This window comes from Candida tropicalis, assembly GCF_000006335.3.
Source record: "Candida tropicalis MYA-3404 genomic scaffold supercont3.6, whole genome shotgun sequence".
Taxonomy (NCBI): domain Eukaryota; kingdom Fungi; phylum Ascomycota; class Pichiomycetes; order Serinales; family Debaryomycetaceae; genus Candida; species Candida tropicalis.
In genome coordinates, this window is record NW_003020058.1 from 172,236 (window position 1) to 192,304 (window position 20,069).

Consider the following 20,069-nt stretch of genomic DNA (forward strand, 5'->3'; position numbering starts at 1 on the left):
CTATTTTTTTGTGCGTGAGTGACTTCTTATCAATTAATATTGAAATTTCAATCAATTGAATACTCAGACTAGACGGACATATCAAACCACAAATCTAAGAGATGTTTTATGTTTTAGATTTGGCTTCAAATGAAACGATAAAATCAGGGAAGATAAGTCTCAAGGGATCGCAATCACAAGATCAAAGTAACACCAATAACAAAAATAATAAAATCAATGTCATATACGGTCCTTTGAAACGAAGTCGAAATGGCTGTTTGCAATGCCGAAAAAGAAAAAAGAAATGCAATGAAGAACACCCAGTTTGTAGTTCATGCAAGCACCGTAATGTCGAGTGCACTTGGAGAACCGAAACAAAGTTCAAAATTCTGAAGCACAGTCATAATTCATCCACCCCCAAAAGTGTTCAGAAGAATGATTTTTCGATAGATCAATCTGAGTCATCAGCAAGCACCAGTGACAGCGCAGAACAAACACCCGAACCGTCAACCGAAGAGAGAGAACCAAACCTTGAAATGGATCATGAAATGATGAATCTAATCCAACCGATTGATGGATACGTTCAGAATCACCAACAATTAGTCCGTTCCCCGCATTTTTCATTCGATGATAATTTTACAAATTTTATAGACTTACCCATACCATCGCCTATTGGATCCCATATTTTTCAACCTTTCAAGTATCTAGATCCACAGGGATTGTATTTTCTTGATGGATTCATAGCCAATGTCGGTCGGAAATTTTCAATTGGTCACGAATCATCCAATTATATTCTTAAAACATTCTATCAGTTGAGTGAAGAACACGAGGCAATAGCCCATGCATTGGCCGCTTGGGGAGGAATATTTCTCGAAGGTGGATTCACTGAAAGCGTTAACTACTATCTAAATCAAGCCATCACCAAAATTTCTAATGACTACCCTGATATGAACAATTTATCCAAAAAAGATGTATATTTATTACTCAATTATTATTTAATATCAATTGGGTCGCAGATTTGTGGAGGAGATGTATACGAATGGAACCAAATGTTTGACAAAACAATTGAATTGGTCAAGAAGTGTGGTGGATTAGAGAACATAGTTAAGATGTTTGATTGCTCTAATGAGATTAAGTGGTTACTCTCTGATATTCAATACCACGACGTATTATCCCTGCAGAGTTTCCATAAAGGCACAAGCTTAACAATGGAAGAGTACAATGCAGTTTTCAAAGAAGCGAATATTTTAGAGTTGGGAAATTATGGATTAGATCCATTTCAAGGATGTATTCAACCAATATTCTTAGTATTGGGTGAAATTATATCAAGCTCAGTCGAATTGAAACAAAAACAGATGCAAATTGAAAATGACGAAGATATGGGCGTGCGGCTAGATTTTTACAACGAAATGAACGAATGCTACCAACATTTAGAAACACAAATAGCAAACTGTATTCCCAATATGGAACAGATGAAACATATCAGAGATGACAGACACGAAATCGAGATGCATTTAACTTTATTTGATGTGGCACTGATAACTTGTCAGCTATGTCTTAACTTTCTTATTAAGAGAATGCCGGCAAACACTTTGGATATGCAGATATTATTATTGAATAGCTTGAAACAATTGGATTTTTTGATACACACCAAAATGAAAAGTGCAATATCTTTCATTATGTTCGTTTGTGGGATAACTTGTTGTACTGACAGTGACAGAGAGAAGATGCTCGAACGATTCAAGATAGTTAGTATCGAATACAAAGCTGCCAACTTAACGTTAATACGCGATATTGTTCAGAAAGTATGGGAACGTAATGATCATGGCAGATTATGTGTTGACTGGTTGGTTATTTGTGAAGAGAATAATTGGCAAGTTTCATTTTGCTGAACTTGAAGAGGTGAAAGAAGATTATAACATCATACATAGAAATACGTATATTCATTTTATATATATATCATGCCAATCATTATTGTTGGTAACACCATGCTACAGTCGACAACAATACTCATTTTTTTTTTTTTTTTTCACAACCAGCTTTTATTGTCTAGTTTCAACACCTTTTCGTATTGCGACTCAATTTAGCACAACAAAAAGGAAAAAAAAAAAAAAGCACACTCAGCAGGAAATGAGAACAACAGAAAAAAAAAACTGAAGTTCTGTTTTGTTGTCTTTTCATTTTTTGGTGGAGGATTTTTTTTTTGTCTTTTTTCTTTATTATTTATTTATTCTCGTGGTGGAAATTTTATTCTCTTTATAGCCATAGCCTATCACACCTTATCTTTATCATTATCACATCTTTCTGATTATAGAAAATGTCTTTATCCATTCAGAATCGAACAATAGAGTTCCAACAATGTGTCTCAACATATGATAAGATCAACAAAAAGCAACATAAGCAAGCTACTTCAAACAATCATAATACCTCGCCTCCTAAAAAATCACATTTCAGTCAGCAAGCCAGTCTTATAGCTAAAGACATATCCCATGTTACTGAACTATTAAGTAAATTGGCTATTTTGGCAAAGAGAAAGCCGATATTTGATGACAAGCCCATCGAAATAGGAGAACTAACATATGTTATCAAGCAAGAAATTTTCAAGATTGAAACCAACATCCAAAACTTACAGAAATACTTAAAGGGTGACACATCAGTTACAATTGATTCACAAACTACCCAGTTCTCAAAGAATGTGTTGACTTTATTGAATTCTAAAATGAAGAATGTATCAGGAGAGTTCAAAAATGTTTTGGAAATTAGACAAAAGAATGAAATCATCAACAAAAACAGAACTGAAAACTTCTTATCTTCAGTATCTGCATCGAGAAGTAGCAACAACCAATCACCTTTAGTTGACAACACGAATCTTTCGTTGAGTAATTTAAACGAAAATCCATTTTTAGCATCATCGCCACCTGAACAGTTGCCATTCGACCCCGATGCAGATCCAGACTCCAGTGTACCATATTCTAACGGCAATGGAGGTGAATACTTATCCTTACCTTCTCAAACACAACAGATGTTGTTGATGGAAGAACAACAATATGGCAACCAACAATATTTGCAACTGAGAAACCGAGCTGTGGAGAGTATTGAAAGTACAATTAATGAAGTGGGAAATTTGTTTCAACAGTTGGCTACCATGGTCACTGAACAGGGAGAACAAATCCAAAGAATTGATGCTAATGTCGAAGATATCAACATGAATATTAGTGGAGCTCAAAGAGAATTATTGAAGTACTATGCTCATATCACCAGCAATAGGTGGTTGTTCTTGAAGATTTTCGGTGTATTAATAGTATTTTTCTTCATTTGGGTATTGGTTAGTTAGATACATCTAATATATATATATATATATATAAGTATAAACAAGGAGAGGATCAGCTATCTCTATCGGAAATGTCTTTCAAGTTCATAAACAGTCGTGTATATGTTACCAATCTAGGTAGTGCGCCACTCGATAAACCAATTTCTTTTTTTTTTTCTCTCTCTCTCTCTCTCAATTGTCTTTTGGTAATCATCAAAAAAATGCTATCAGTGAGTTTCCATAAAGAAAAAAAGGTGGTGGAATCTACAACTTTGATCTTGTTGATCAATAATTCTGCATATTTTATCAGATTACCTTTGTCGTTAACAGTTTTTTTTTTCCTTCTTAGCTTTATTTAGTGATTAGACGATTTTATTATCAGTAACTGGATTACAGGTAGTATGTATTCATTAGATCTCTTATGTTAGCCACTTTGTACATTTTGGGGAGTGAGAAAGATATGTACTTGTGCAAGCTTTTAATGGCAATACATGAAATACTAACCACTATTTTTCTAGGATATTAAAACAAATTTAAATCACTTTTATAGTTTTAACTATTATCATCGTTTTAACTCATTTTATTGTTTACAGATTACACGAATCAATAATGTGGGGGTACTTTTTTGGAGGCAATAGCCAACAGAAGAAAGACTTGCCAAAAAAGGCTATAGTCGAATTAAGAGAACATATACAAACATTGAATAAGAAGAAAAACCATTTGCAACAACAAATGGACGATCAAGATCAATTAGCTAGAAAATATGTGAGCTCAAAGCAAACAACATTAGCCAAAAGTGCATTAAAGAGAAAGAAAGGATATGAAGCAAATTTGGTGAAAGTTGAAAACCAAATTGAAACTTTGGAAACACAATTGATTAGTATTGAAGGAGCCAACTTGAATTTGGAGACCATGAAGGCTATGAAACAAGGTGCAAAAGCTATGAAACAAATACATGGAGAATACGATGTTGACAAGGTAGAGGATACGATGGACGAAATAAGAGAGCAAGTTGAGTTAGCTGATGAAATTAGCGAAGCTATATCTAGACCAGTTGGTAATGAGTTTATTGATGAAGATGAATTGGATGAAGAATTGAAGGAATTAGAAGCCGAAGCTAAAGAACAAGAACAAGGTCAAAAGGCACCTGCTCAAAAGGTGAAACCACAACCTGTGTCGAAAGAAGAAGAATTGCCACAATTCCCTACTGTTAATAAACAGGCCCCAGTAGCGGAAGAGGATGAAGATGAAGAAGCATTGAAGGCATTACAAGCAGAAATGGGATTGTAATTATAATTAATTAGGATTAGGGTCTTTTCATTATAATTATTATTATTATTATTATTATCATTTTTTTCTGTCTTTATTCAGTTCCCTACTGTTTTTAATGTTATATGTTAATAATTTGTATAGATAGAAATCACTTGCTAGTAGTCTCTATTATAGTTTTCCTATAGGAAGAGTCGATTCTTTTAAATATATTGGTTTTGTAATAACGTAAATTGCGGCTCGGATACGAAAATGGTAATCCCAGAAGAATCAACACGCAAAAAAGAAAAAAGGAAAAAAAAAAAAAAAAAAAAAAAAAAAAAAAGAAAAATAATTTTCTATACAAATTTATTAACTATAGTGCGAGAGAGTGAATTCAAAGGCCATCTTGAATAATTTTTTTTTCTTTCTGTTTTAATTTAATCATCTCTAAAGTTTAACTACAACTTATTATCACCAGTTACAAAACCAGTTACCACCTCATATCTCAAGGATATATTTATAGACAGTATTTGGAAAGGTATAAGAGAGAGAAAAAAACAGTCTAATCAAAATAGATACTGAAAATGCTTCTGGCACATAGATTGTTAGTAAAACGAGCCCCAAAGCTATATTCTGTTTCTAGACTTTTGCATCAAACAACAAAGTCATCAACAGCAACAGTAGTTACTAGTCATGGAAGTGATTCGGGGTTTGTATCATCTTTAGTTAATACCAATATCATTGAACCGTTGTTGGCAAATGAACATCAAAAAGTAGCAAATACTAGCAGAACTTCAACTGATAAAATCACTAGACAATCATTTTTAGATTTGAATCCAGAAAGTTACAGGGTCTCAGAAACTCAAGGAATCCACAAGTATTATACTTCTAAAAGTGATGGTATTGAACGTCATCCATACGAAAAGGAAGTCAACTACTTGAAGAATATTTTGGAATCATTTACAGAAGAAAGATTTTTTGGTAAAACTGATCAAATTTTGAAATCTTTGTCAAAATTGGTCACAAGAAGTGAGTTTACTGATATTGGTAATAAATATTTGGAAAGCGTATCCCTGGATGAATCACTTTCGGTTTCCGATTTGGACAATGCCATTGCGGATCTTAAACTGAATTGCGGTTTTTTGCCAAATGATCGTACTCAAGCTGTCAAATTGAACAAGATGTTGAATACAGAAGATGAGTCAGAATCCAGTATTAATATTTTCTTTGAAAACATGGATCACAAAACTATTAGAAACATATTAGGAAACAACGATGTTTTGGGAGTAGATAATTTGTACAAGATATTCAACTGCCCGACCATTGATTCCAATTGCATACCTAAAGAATTACACGAAGTATACCAAGAATTTAAAATGCATCAAAACGATGGCAAAGTCGTTGAAGATACCTTGAAGTTACAGGAAGATAAATTCATCAGTCCATTGACCAAAGAAAATATGGAAGAGTTAGTTGCCGTTGACTCCTTTGGATTGAAAGTTATCAGACACAGTTTATTAGGGTTGGAACCAAGTACAGAAAGTGTGGTTCAATTTTCCCGTCAAGTCAAGGAAATCATTGACGGGTTAGATGACGAGCAAGTCAAAGAAGACATCAAAGCAGGTAAGTTTAACCATTTCGAAGTTTATTCAAAGCTTCAAACAGATGAGCAAAGATCAGCATTCAGTGAAGCATTGGAAACATTCAACTACGAAAGACAAAAACAAATTGAAATCAGAGGTATTGAAGGTGCCAAAGAAAAATGGAAGCATGATTTCGAAGAGCAACAGAAACGAGGTGATTTGAATTTGACTAAAGGGTTAAACGCCCAATGTTACGAATGGGTCCAAGAAATGGTACCAATAATCCAAAAAGAACTTGAAGCTTGTAAGGAATTATTAAATGATGGTGATAAAGCTTCAGACGCAAAAAGTGAACGTGCCTTGTATGCACCATTCTTCATTAAAGTAGACCCTGAAAAGGCTGCTGTTATCACTATTTTAGAATTATTGAAATTGCATTCAACTGGAGGTGTTGTTAACGGATTTCGTGCCTACAAGGCAGTAGTGGGTGTAGGTAAAGCGATTGAAGGTGAGTTCCGTATGAATTTGCAAGTGCAACAAGAGAATAAATTATCCTCATCAAAGAACAATTCTCCTCGTTTGAAGAATTTAATCAGAGAAACCATCAAGAAAGATGAAGATGAAATTCCTGAATGGGACAATGTTACTCGTTCAAGAGTTGGTGGTGTTTTGGTGTCTGCTTTGATGACCGTTTCCAAAGTTCGCGTTGTTAAAAAAACTCCTGAAGGTGTTATAAAAGATTTGCACCCTGCATTTTATCATGGTGTTCAATTCATTGGAGGTCAGCGTGTAGGTGTTATTAAAGTCCATGCTGAAATCTCGAAGCTTTTGACAGGTACTTCATTTGCTGAAAGTGTCCAACCACAATACTTGCCAATGTTGATTAGACCAAAGCCTTGGACTTCTTTCCATGGTGGTGGTAGCTTGTTCTCCAAGAGTCCGTTAGTCAGAATGAAAGATGCCCCTGAAACTGAAGCTTATGTCAAGGCTGCTAGTAAAAGAGGAAATTTGGATCAAGTTTTTGATGGTTTGAATGTGTTGGGAAATACTGCTTGGACTGTCAACAAAAGGGTATTTGATGTTATTTCTCATTATTGGAACAAGGGTGAAGAGTTTTTGAGTATCCCACCAGTTATGGAAGAAGCTCGCTTACCAGAAAAGCTTCCTGCTGATGCTGACCCTCAAGCTAAATTGGATAACTCTATTGCATTATACAAAGGTCTTCGTGAATTCGCTGGTAACAGATCCCAAAGATGTGATTACAATTACAAGTTGGAAATTGCTCGTGGTTTTATTGGAGAAAGATTATATTTCCCTCACAACTTGGATTTCAGAGGTAGAGCTTATCCTATTTCACCCCACTTTAATCATTTGGGTGGTGATTTGACTAGATCCTTATTCTTATTCTGGGAAGGTAAGCAATTAGGTGAAGAAGGTTTGAGATGGTTGAAAGTTCAATTAGCCAATGTTTATGGTGTTGATAAAGAATCAATCGATGGTAGAGTAAAATTTATTGACGACAACATTGAAAACGTTATTGCTTCTGCTAAAGATCCATATGCTCCTGATGCATGGTGGCAAAGGGCTGAAAAACCATGGCAAGCCTTGAGTGTTTGTTTTGAATTGGGTGAAGCGTATCAACTCGATGACCCAACCAAGTTTGTTTCTCATTTGCCAGTTCATCAAGATGGTACCTGTAATGGTTTACAACATTACGCTGCATTGGGTGGTGATATTGAGGGTGCCAACCAAGTTAATTTGAATCCAGCAGAAAGACCACAAGATGTTTACAGTTATGTGGCTAGATTGGTTGAAAAGAGAGTTCGTGAAGATGCTGCTAATGGGAATGAAATTGCAAAATTATTACAAAATGAAATCAAAAGAAAAGTTGTCAAACAAACTGTTATGACCAATGTTTATGGTGTCACTTTTGTTGGTGCCATTCAACAAATCAAGAAACAAATTTCACATTTGGTTCCAGAAGATAACAGTGCCCATCTTTATGCCAGGTATTTGGCAAACCAAGTGTTTATCTCCATCAGAGAATTGTTTGAAAACGCCCATTTGATTCAAGATTGGTTAACGGAATCTGCTAGAAGAATTACAAAGTCTGTTTCATTAGATTTTGGCGAAACTGATCATGACATTCACTCTTCCTCCGTCATTTGGACAACTCCATTGGGTTTACCTTGTGTTCAACCATACCGTATTCACAAATACAGACAAGTAAATACATCGGTTCAAAGTATCAAAATCACTGCTCCAAGTGGAACAAGTCAAGTCGATTCAAGAAAACAAGTTGCTGGTTTCCCACCAAATTTCGTTCATTCCTTGGATGCTACACATATGTTGATGACTGCTACTCAATGTGGTCATGAAGGGTTAAACTTTGCATCTGTTCATGATTCTTTCTGGACTCATGCTGCCAATGTGCCAATAATGAATAAATTGATTCGTCAAGAATTTGTCAAATTACATACAACTGATTTGGTGTCATTATTGAAAGAGGAATTTCTTGAAAGATACAAAGGCTCATATCAATTTGTTCGTATCCCACAAGATCACGAATTGGCAAACAAAGTTAAAGCTCTTAGGAAACACTGGGCCAAATCATTAGGTAGACCACTCAAGATTGAAGATGAATTATACATGGAAAAGAGAAGATTACAAATGTTAGAATCAGAAAATCCAGAAGAGGTCGAAGCCGCTGAATCTATGGAAACAACAATAAGTGTTTCTTTGAATTATAATGTATACGACTTTGTACTTCCAAATGCCGTTGGAAGTTATGAAATTTTGGTTCCAATTCAATTCCCAAAGGTTCCAGCAAAAGGTGACTTTGACGTGAATTTGGTCAAAGATTCGCAATATTTTTTTTCTTAGACTTGTTTTAAAGATGTGAAACATTAACTTGTTTCTGAATGTTTTATTTTTGGGTTATATATAATTGGGGGTTACAATGAGTTGACAATTACGATAAAGTTTTATTTTCTTGTATATATGATATTTTTTTTATTTAGGTCCTAAAAATAAAAAGGGATTGATTTTTTAATTACTACATTACTTAATGTGAATGGCGAGTGTTACTTTCATCGGTTAAAACATTTCCTGTTTCCAATTGTTGATCTAAATCATCGTTTGGATCAATTATGTATATTTTATCAGGATTCAAGATTCTTTTCGGATCTAAACTAAGTTTGATCTTTCTAGCCAAATCGATTGTACTTTTGCCCAACTCTTCTTGAAGATAACTTCTTTTCCCAACACCGATTCCATGCTCACCACTGACTGTACCTTCTGCTTTAACACTTCTTTGAACCATTCTATCAACCACCGCTTTGATTTTTCTATAATCTGGAGAATTATACAAAATCAAAAAATGACAATTTCCGTCACCTATATGACCCATAATCGAAAACCTATCATCAAATCCAGATTCTATCAAATCCGTATTGGTTTCAGATATTACTTCTGCGAGTTTTGAAACAGGAACTGCAATATCTGTTCCCCAACCTTGTATATCTGTTTTATCGGGTAGGATTTTTTTACCATATTCAAAAGTTGACCAGAACCCATTTCTTCTTGCTGACCAAAGTTCAATACTTTCTTCTTCAGTTGAACTTGTTTTGAATTCTATCATATTATGTCTTGATCCAATATTTTGAATCAATTTGGATTGCTCAATGATTGATTGTTTAGACGGACCACCCAATTTAAAAAACAATGTTGGTTTTTCCAATTGCTTCTTGGTTGTTGTCTGATTAACAAACTCAAGCATTTTCTCATCTAGGATTTCCATTGCATTTGGTTGAACTCCTTGAGAAATAACATCCAGAGCCATTGAAGCTGCATCTTGAATACTTGGAAAACAAGCAACACTGACAAATTCAAATTTAGGTTTAACATGAAGTTTTACTGTTATTTCAGTAACTAATCCCAAAGTACCTTCACTGCCAATGAATAATCTAGTTAAGTCATATCCAGCACTTGATTTTCGAGGTCTTTGTCTTGTTTTAATAATTGTACCATCTGCTAATACTACAGTTAAATTAATGACATTTTCTTTCATGGTACCATATTTAAATGCGTTTGTTCCCGATGCACTTGTGCCAACCATTCCTCCAATATTAGCCCCAGGTCCAGGGTCAGGTCCAAACATTAAATGATTTCCATTTGGATGATTGCTTAAATAATCATTGAGATCTTGCCAACAAACTCCCGATTGTACTACAATATCTAAATCCTCAGGATGAAATTCAAGAATTTGATTCATTTTATTAAATGATATTGAGATACTATATGGTCCACGAGTATGAATATTCTGACCTTCAATTGAAGTCAATCCAGAATTAGCTACTATAGGAATCGAAAATTCGTGTGCAATTTTAAGAAGCTTCGAGACCTGTTGTGTAGATGTTGGATAGATGATTGCACTTGGTTTTTGTACATCTGGTTTTGGAGGATGGTGAGTTGAAAAAAATGAATCATTATGTGATTTTAAAGTATCTTCATCGGTAGAAATATTCAGTGAACCGATTATTTCAATCATTTTAGATAATCCTTTTTCAAATTCAGTTTTACTGGCATATATTGGAGGATCTAGTATTGAGAGTGGTAGTGTCGAGTAACTGTCGCTAGATTTGGATCGATTAAACCCAACAGTATAACCTAATCCAAGAAATACCGATCCAAACAAAAGATACCTCGAATATTTTGTGGAAGTCCCCTTTCCAATCAAAGCAATACTACTTTTAGTTCTTCTGAATACTCTGAACATTAATTTGTAGGTTGATTGTAAATCCAATAAATTGTGGAGAACAAAAGAAAGTTGAAAAAAATAAAGCAAAGAAAAAATTACATTGATTCGATTTGCTGCAAGTAAGCACTTCTCTAATAATAAAGCGCAAACAGATAATTAATGTGATAACAATTAAAACAAAATCGTTTTTATTTCCCTATTTATGTTTGCTATATCTATCCATGCTTTTTTGGTATATATATATAAGACTGTTTTTAATTTTAATTTTATTTTTATTTTGAAGCATCTCAGATGATTTTTCCTTGTTGTTCCAAATTTTCAATCAATGGTATTAAGGGTTCCATTTCTGTTCTATCGACTAAGTTAAACTCATTAACAAATGAAATAAAGTGAGCAAAAAATGAATTCCAATGAGCTTCTAATGATAAATGAACAATTATTTCAAAATGATTATGATAAATGTGCGCAAAGATTCTAAACATTTGTCTTGTAATGTTTTTACAATCCTTCACAAAATTTGGAGGGAATGCACCACCATTCTTTGTTGGGAACACACTTTGATCATTTAACTTATTGGATATCCATGTAATGACATATTCAATATATTGACAAGCGGGCAAATTTACAGCCTGACCGTTTGAATTCACCCATAGATAATTAGTGTTTGGACCAGCATTCATGGTTGGGCATGCTTCTGGAGTGTCATATTCTTGAATAACACCATAAAATCGATTCAAATGATTGAAAAGTTCAAAAATATTAAGCGCCAACCATTCAAAATAATCAACATATTTCGGGAGTTGAACAATCGTCTTGAATGAACCTTTGACCAAGGCCGACTTAACATATGGCTCGCATAAAAACAATGGTGGCTCAGCGTTTACAACGTCATTGGATAATGTTTGGATAGTGGATCTTTTCAGTGGCAGTGTACTTTGTTGTTGTTGCTGTGTGAATTGTTGCAATTGTTGTTGTTGTTGTTGTTGTTGTTGTTGCTGTTGTTGAGAAATTCCAAGTTTGTTTCGCTTAGTTGGTGACGATGTATAATGATTTGTTCCAGCTGCACTTCTAGCAGACAATTTCGTAGGTGATCCTTTAGTTGGAGATTGAGTTCGTCTTAAGTTATTACCGGATAGATTTGAATGTGAATATAATGAAGGTTGTGTTGGTTCCAAATCTTTCTTATTCTTCTTTGATCCTCTTCCGAGTCCTCGTATGGTATTTAAAAATGACATGGTTTTAATATCGGAATAACTGAAAACAACAAAAATAAGTATATAAACAAAATAGAAAATCTAATCTGTAATTAGTGGTTCTTCAATGTATGGATGTGTTGGATATTTGAAAGGATAAAAAAACAAAAAAAAAAAAAAAAAATCGTGTTTATGAGTGAAACACGTACTTTTTTAAAAGAGAGTAGAGGAAGAAAAAAAAATTGATTTCTTCATAAATTTTATTGTGTTTTTTTCTGGCCATTTTACACGAACAATTGTTGATTTATTTTTGTGTAATTAATATTCGGTAAGCTTTTTGTATATTTAAAATTTTCGTGTACGATCTACGGAATATGTTTATATTTTTACACTGATTCTTATATCTTTTTATACTAATTTGACAGAAGTTTTAGGTGCTAAATTGTGATGTTGACTATGCAACGTGACCGAACAATTGTGTCATAATAGTATATAATTAATGTGCAAATAGTGTAATATTTGTTTAGCTTCAAGTGCTTGTGTGTGTATGTGTGATGTATAGATGGATTAATATCTATACAAATCCACCTAATGATTGACCAACTTTCACCTTTTGACCTATCTCTAAATCAAATTTAAAGTTGTCGGGAGCCTCAAAAATTAAAACAACAGTCGAACCCAATTTGAAACCTCCAACATCTTGACCTTTGGACAATGGGTATCCTCCTAATAACCTACTTGCATTTGTATATGTTGCTTCATAAACGGTATTTTTCCGTAATTTCTTACGTTTCTTATCCTCATATTCACTATTAGTTATTGTCAAAACATCACTGGCTGAATAGTCTCTTTCTTCCAACAATGGTGTATTTTCATCAACTTTCGTTGCAGAAGTAGCCGAAGAATATATCTCGTGTTCATAAATATCGTTTGTTTTCAAATCCTTATCAAAATTAACGACAATACTACCAACATTGGTAGCACCGACTGGAATCATAGAAAAGAAACCATATTTCCAATATCCCAACAAGGCAACTCTTTCATTTAACACAAACAAACCTTGTAAGGTCTTTTGGAAAAATGGAGCAACTGAAAATAATTCACCAATGAAATGACGTCTCAAAGTAGTGACCCAGCTAGTTGGAGAATGGAAATGATGATAATCACCTGGCGCTAAATAAATGACAGCAAAGTATAAGTTCTTTTGACGGATATATTCAGCTGGATTTGGAGCAAGCTCTTCAGCAACACGCATTTCCTTAGAGAAGGAAGCTCTCTCTCCAGCAGCAGTACCATCATGTTCATCTTCATAGTTCAATTCGTTCATATGGTAGGTGGATTTTGAGTTTCCTCCAACGATATCATCCATAGAATATGAGATCCCGTTGATTTTGGCAAATTCTTCGTCCCTACGAACAATGGTTTCATCATCACTATCATGATCAAAGTGCAATGAATGGGTAGGAGCGGCCAATTTCTCAGTACTCAACCCCAATAAGGCATCGATGGAGTAGGTCATACCTTTAACTTGTTCAATTTCACCATTTTGAACAATACCAAACTTCAAGACTTTACCATCTGCAGGAGAAACCAAATCACCATCAGCAATTGGTCGTGTTTCTGGTTTTATCTCTCTGTAGAAGAATTCTGACAAGTTATTATAACTCTTCAAATCCGGATTTTGCATTTCGTCCAAATTAACACCGAAAATCGCAGAATACACCCTATACGATGGACTTCTTATCCAAACTGGTAAATTTATGGAATTGACTTGACCCCATAATCTGGAAATTGTCTTCAATGGCAATGTGGAATAAGCATACAAATGCCACGATTGTGGTCTGATTTTGTATGGATTTTCTTCATGATCACCTCTTTCATATTTCATTTTGGAATAAACACCACCCAACACAACAGTTAAAGAAGTGATAGTCCACCATTTTATAAAACGACGACGCTCTTTCTTGATATAGGGTCTATTGGTACGTCTGGAAAATATCCCCATGCGCAAGTTCTTAAACTTGGATTTTAATTTCTGGTTGGCATTAGAAAACAGTCTTTTAGAAATTCTCAAATTACCGAATGGTAACAAGTGTCTCTTATTTGACTTACCACCGTTTCCATTTACATTTGGGCCACTTGTCCATGTTGAATAGTATAACATGTTACGTTTTGGTCTTGGGATCTTTGGAAATTGATAATAATAATAACTGAAATAACGTCTTTGATTGATATTGGCTGATCCTTGTTGTTGTTGTTGTTGTTGTTGTTCTAATTGTGTATTGACTCTTTCTGCCATTTGCGATGCACGAGATAATGGTTTACTCAAGTTGTTTGGACAATACATAAATGGGCTAGTATTCAGTCGAATAGAAGTTCTATGCCAAGCTGACATAGGAGGTCTGAACTTCATTTAATTTTTTTTTTAAGGTTGAATTAAACGAAGGGAATTAATAGGTGAAAGGTTGAATAATTCAAAACAAAAACTGAAAAAAAAAAAGTGCTAGCGAAAAAAAAAAAAAACTACTACAGTAGGGATTGTTACTAAAAACACGAAACGGTTTACGCAACTTACACATGCGAGGATCTCTCTCTCTCGCTCGCTCCCTTTTTTTTTTTTTTTTTTTTTCTAAAAAGAGGTTGTTTTGTCTAAGAATATTTTTTTTTGGGGATCGCACCAATGGGATAAATCTGTGGATCTGAAAAGTTGTACAATTATTGAGCACAAGACAATTACCCAATTCAGTTATCTTTTTCTTCCAATCTCCTCTTATTGTTTTAATTGAAATCAGAGGAATGTTTACAATAGAGAATACTATACAATAGAAAAGTGGAGGTTAATTGTAATTTCATTATTCATAATTTTAACGAGAACTCTACTTTCGTTAAGCTTGATGGGATTAAATGTAAATGGTGCGATTTGTAGTACCCCGGCCATTCCTGCTTTGTACTACTGTTATTCAACCACAGCCCGCCAATAAAAATAGGAAGTTTAACTCCTATAATATGCCATTATTATTACTAAACTTTGTAAATATTATTTATAATTATGTAAGTTGTACTATATATTCTTCCATAATTTCTGTTTCAAATTCTCAATGAATTCAACCGACACATAATGCAAATCATCATTGCGAACTGTATTGGATGCATAGTCGAATAATAGCTTTAAGTTCCATATTTTCTCAATGGATTGCGGACAAAGAACATCATCTATCAATTCTAACTGATTATCAATAATGTTGAATATGGATACACCTGAACTAGTACTTGACGAAAACAAGTCTGTAGAAGCTTGAGTATTATTTTCAAAATTCCAGATCTTTTGTGCATTTTCACCAAGACGTGTCATCACTTCGGAGTTTGCTAACACGAGACTATCCAATTGATTGGGTTCACTAAGTTTATGACTGTTTTGTAGAATGGATGCCACATTAGGTTTTAATATTTGATAGTTTTTCCTCTTGTCCACGTACAATGTTAATGACTGTTTGAATTTTTCCAAAAACTCCGAATTTGATTGGAAATTTAAAACCACTTTAAAGAAATCGGCAGATTTTGTTTCTATTGTAGCAATACTGTCGATATTGGGCAACAAGCATGGTGATAAACTTTCTTTAGTAGATCCATCCTTCATTGTAATATGGATCGGAATTTTACACGGCTTACTTGTCTTGACATCCCTCACCACTAAACATCTTGGTTCAAGTGCCAAAGTCCAAAAGTGTCGAAGCGCTTGTAAATGGATCTCATATTCACTGTTTTCCGTTGGATATATTGGGTACAATGCAGTAGCCAAACTGGCAATGGCAAATGGTGAGTTATCAAATGCATATTGTCCACCACCTAAGAAGAGAAATCCCAATGCTGTGTTGACAGCCATATATCCACCAAACCCCATTTTCTTATTAGTGTCATTGTGCAACACACGGAGTCGTCTAAACACTTGCAAGTCACCACTTGCTGTCATAATAACCGCTGCACAAACAGCCAAGATATTTTGGAGACTGATGCATCCATTGTAGGCTATTTTCTGATCATAATTCACAGCCAGCTTTGTACTCAATTCCATGATTTTATCAAGATAATGTAGTATTGTATCTCTTGCCATCAAATTATGAGATGAAGCAAATTTTAAAGCCATAGACAAACAAGCACCTCCTAGAATGTTGAAATAGGTCAACTGGTCACCATCAAGCTGATCAAACTCCCTCGTTTCGCTTCTAACGTATTTTTGAAATACAGCTGCTGGCATTTGCGATTCCACCCAAGAAATAGTACAATCAATTTCGTTCCACATAATTAAATTCCGGGCTAATGATCTAAGAAATAACAAGTCCGGACGGATGTAATCTAATAACTGATCTGTATCAGGCAATTTCAACTTGTTGGCCACATTAGTATTTTCGGTTTTAAGGTAAATGAATGCCAAAGCCATAATGGCGCCACAACAGGATTTACCCAATTCTTGAACAGGTTGGAAATCTTTCATAGAAATTGCCAACGTCATCAACTTATCGATGACATGAGTATCATTCAATCCTCTCAAATCATCCCCTTTACCTAAATTAACAAATCCCAACGCTATACCTGCTGCCAACCTATATCCTTCATGTACAATCTCAGTGTCATTTTGAAATACTGATGCAGTGATTTGGGACAACAATACTTCACTCATTCGACGATGCTGCGTCTCTAAATACAATAAACCAATACCAATTAGCCCAGCTGTTTGGACCATCGTTGGGACATTAAGGTCATTTGCTCCCTGTGGTAATAATGCCACCGCGTGAACAGAAAGCACCTTCGTCAACTTATTATCCATGGTACCTCGTAAACTTGCTGCCATACCAATTAATAATCCAACACTTGTCAATGGATGTTTTGGCCCCAAATAGTTGTATATATGCCATTCTTCCAATTTCTTTAAATGACCATTTAATCCCAATCCTAATAGGAATCCGGCATGTTGGGAGTTTAATTCAGGTGGTTTGTTGAAGATTATCCAACTTCCAGTGATCCCCTTGGCGTCTGGTCCTATACTCAACCCAGATGAAACACCATTATGGAAATACCCCCATTCTGAAAAATTTTTTGGTACCCTTTCATCTGAATAAACTATATTGGTCATAGTAGGGTGAATCAATGTATTTAAATTAAATTTTGGAATAGGAAACTTTTCTGTTAACAATGGCTTCTTACTGGCATAAACCAATGCAGCTCTGCCTAAAGGAATTGTCAACGTACGCAAGGCAACAACAACTGCTAGCTCTCTTTGTAGTAATACCAATTCATACTCGGAAATGTTTTCATTTGCTTTCAAATAAGCCGACTGTACTTTCGTCTGGTGCAAAAGTGTTGTGATTTCAAAATACCTTCTGTCACTATCAAAAATCAACTTCGTAATGGACAATCTCTCCATTTCCGACTGGCTATCCAAATGCGATAATGGTTCATTTTCATCCAATACTTCTGAGATTAATGACCCAATACTACCTGACGTTTTGTTTTCTTCTGTTGAGTAATCTATAATTGAGCTCAGTCCTGTTATGAATTTGTTCAAATCTTGTCTCCCTACTAGATCTAATCCCTGGGGTGTCCAATCAAAATTTGGATGCTCTTGGCACACCAGCAAGGCTTCTTTCAAAGGAATAGCAATTCCTAATGGGTACGTCTCTAGAATCGTTTTGGTGACCCCGAGCTCTGACATTAATTCAACAATCGCTGAAGGGCCATATTGTGAAGACACAAGAACTTCAAATAGTTTCAAAATACAGTATGTTCTGGGGGTCACTAACGCGTCAACTGTGTCTGTTTCTTCAACCAATTGAGAGAATGACAAATATGGAACAATATTATTTGTGAACAAACTAGCCAATGAATGTAACAAATTTGGTGGTGACTGTAATATCAATGCCAGCAAAAACCAAATATTTTGATCAATCGCGTCCAGTTTTACACCATAATATCTTACCCACGATTCTGGCCATCCCATCCATGTCGTTAATTGACACAATAGATAATTTAGTTTGCCTAGACTGATTCCCATTGTAGAATCCAATCTAGTTTCCTCACGAAGTAAATGTAACGACAATGTTATATAAGGAATTAAATCAAGAAAGTTATAATTAACCTGAGACGATTCGTGGAGTCTCTTCGCTGCTGGTAATAGTCTTGTGATTTGATTTCCAACACATTGTACCCCTTCAGTAAATGGAAAAATCAAAGAAAGCAAAGCAATGACAAATGCTTCCCATTCATCACAGTAGTTGTCTTCGACATACGCAGATCTCCATAGCATCCACATGATCTGGTTAATGGTGGAACCCGACAAGTACTGGAAACATTTTAGGCATGATTGAACCAACTGGGTCGAGGGTTCTAAAACTAGTTCAGTAACAGCTGTTGAATTGTCGGAAAACTTTAAAACAACTTTACAATCACAAGCACTAATCAAGGATTGCACTTGTGGTTTGGATTCCAGTATTCTTGTAGTTGACCTCATATCAATAAACGGATTGACAATCGTGAGTCTTTGATTCTGTTTCAATAAAATTAAGTTTCCTTCAAACTTGGTTGAATTTAATGGTACACAATCAAGACAAGAAGTTTTGTAAACAAACAGGTGTTTGCCAGTTGAAGCATTCTTGTAAATCAATACATTACATTGCTTTTTGAGTTTGTTAAATACAACAATCCCTTCTTGATCATCAAACCAAATATTAAATATACGCAATGAGTCTTTTGTCAATCGATTACCAAAAGTTTCAATTTTAGATAGTATCATATCTTTTTTGAAGCCAGTGAAGTCTTGTGTTAGATTATGGAAGTCGCTGCCCATTCTCCCCATTGATGAAACATCAGACAACAATGTACTGGTACGTTTTTTCTCCATATTGAGCGACATTGAATGCATAGGCTCAAATGAACCGTCATCATCCAAAATTCTTGATGGATTGGGTGTAGTTATTGATCCATAGCGTCTTTTCTGTAGCTTTGAGGACAGGTTCTGGCCAAATTGTACATTTCGAGAAGGAGATTTGACATAGTAAACGTTGATTGAACCATCATGGGAATTAAATGTAACTGCTAATGAACCCATCTTGTTGATATCCCGTCGAGGGAATGTAATCAACTCCTCATTTTGTGATATCACAGAAGTTGAAGTTGTTGAAATGATCCTGAAATCATCAATTGGATCTACCAAAGTTAACATTGTGGCAGAATTCAAATGTGAAGTATTGCTATAGGTAGCCCCATTATGAGGAATAAACGATTCATTTTGATCTCGTTGTAGCACCATTCCTGTCTCAAAGGGTAATGCGTTTTTCAATGTGAATGGTAAGTTCACACAATATATTCTACCGTCGGGATAATAAATATGAATAGATTTCTTCAAACATACAGCCAATACTTCAGTAATTTCAGCCTTACTTACAAAATTAGTATACGTTGCATTGATAATGATTTCATCATAAGTTAGAATCTTCGATATGAGGGATCCGTTAATAATTGCTACTTTCTTGGCCGCGATCATAAGTTGTTTATTCTTTGGAAATAGTATCAATTCATATGGTTCATTAAATGGAGTTGGATATGATATTTCTTCTTGTAGATCTATCATAGGAAACGATAGGGCCCCATTTATAATTTCTGACGACATCTGGAAGGTGTGAGAATGATATTGATGTACTAGTACAGAAGGTTTTTGACGTGACTGATCTGTTGTTTACAGTTTTTAAGTTTCACGGTTCGCAAATCAATTTCAAATCTTTTTTTTTCTTCTTTTCCGTCTTGTATTTGTTTTTTTGGCGTGTTTGTCTCCAACTTAATTACCAGGTCTTAAAACAGTAAAGCAACAAGCTACTTTTGTCAAAGATGCAACTACGTGATAATCACTGAGATAATAATAATAATAATATATCTGGCTGTTCTATTTACATGATATAAACACTATATATAGCCAACTTTGAATTCTTATGTAATTTGAATAG

The 20,069-nt window shown here is 34.7% G+C and overlaps 8 protein-coding genes across 8 annotated transcripts; 4 read left to right on the forward strand and 4 right to left on the reverse strand. All coding sequences in view use genetic code 12, as the record gives it.

The window, feature by feature from the left end:
- Window positions 1-101: 101 nt before the first annotated feature.
- Window positions 102-1,871, forward strand: UGA32 (Uga32p; the record flags this gene model as incomplete). Its single annotated transcript, XM_002550017.1, has 1 exon — window positions 102-1,871. One exon carries the CDS (start codon window positions 102-104, stop codon window positions 1,869-1,871), a length of 1,770 nt encoding a protein of 589 aa, XP_002550063.1.
- A 425-nt stretch (window positions 1,872-2,296) lies between these two features.
- Window positions 2,297-3,313, forward strand: CTRG_04361 (t-SNARE syntaxin; the record flags this gene model as incomplete). The annotated part of the gene is made up of 1 exon (XM_002550018.1): window positions 2,297-3,313. The coding sequence occupies one exon, from the start codon at window positions 2,297-2,299 to the stop codon at window positions 3,311-3,313; it is 1,017 nt and encodes a 338-aa protein (XP_002550064.1).
- A 585-nt stretch (window positions 3,314-3,898) lies between these two features.
- On the forward strand, window positions 3,899-4,579 carry SNF7 (ESCRT-III subunit protein; the record flags this gene model as incomplete). Its single annotated transcript, XM_002550019.1, has 1 exon — window positions 3,899-4,579. One exon carries the CDS (start codon window positions 3,899-3,901, stop codon window positions 4,577-4,579), a length of 681 nt encoding a protein of 226 aa, XP_002550065.1.
- Window positions 4,580-5,124: 545 nt separating this feature from the next.
- On the forward strand, window positions 5,125-9,006 carry RPO41 (DNA-directed RNA polymerase; the record flags this gene model as incomplete). Its single annotated transcript, XM_002550020.1, has 1 exon — window positions 5,125-9,006. One exon carries the CDS (start codon window positions 5,125-5,127, stop codon window positions 9,004-9,006), a length of 3,882 nt encoding a protein of 1,293 aa, XP_002550066.1.
- A 181-nt stretch (window positions 9,007-9,187) lies between these two features.
- CTRG_04364 (uncharacterized protein) lies at window positions 9,188-10,900 on the reverse strand (the record flags this gene model as incomplete). The annotated part of the gene is made up of 1 exon (XM_002550021.1): window positions 9,188-10,900. One exon carries the CDS (start codon window positions 10,898-10,900, stop codon window positions 9,188-9,190), a length of 1,713 nt encoding a protein of 570 aa, XP_002550067.1.
- Window positions 10,901-11,169: 269 nt separating this feature from the next.
- On the reverse strand, window positions 11,170-12,117 carry MOB2 (Mob2p; the record flags this gene model as incomplete). Its single annotated transcript, XM_002550022.1, has 1 exon — window positions 11,170-12,117. One exon carries the CDS (start codon window positions 12,115-12,117, stop codon window positions 11,170-11,172), a length of 948 nt encoding a protein of 315 aa, XP_002550068.1.
- A 532-nt stretch (window positions 12,118-12,649) lies between these two features.
- PSD1 (phosphatidylserine decarboxylase 1) lies at window positions 12,650-14,488 on the reverse strand (the record flags this gene model as incomplete). The annotated part of the gene is made up of 1 exon (XM_002550023.1): window positions 12,650-14,488. One exon carries the CDS (start codon window positions 14,486-14,488, stop codon window positions 12,650-12,652), a length of 1,839 nt encoding a protein of 612 aa, XP_002550069.1.
- Window positions 14,489-15,136: 648 nt separating this feature from the next.
- On the reverse strand, window positions 15,137-19,738 carry APC1 (anaphase promoting complex subunit 1; the record flags this gene model as incomplete). Its single annotated transcript, XM_002550024.1, has 1 exon — window positions 15,137-19,738. One exon carries the CDS (start codon window positions 19,736-19,738, stop codon window positions 15,137-15,139), a length of 4,602 nt encoding a protein of 1,533 aa, XP_002550070.1.
- Window positions 19,739-20,069: the final 331 nt, after the last annotated feature.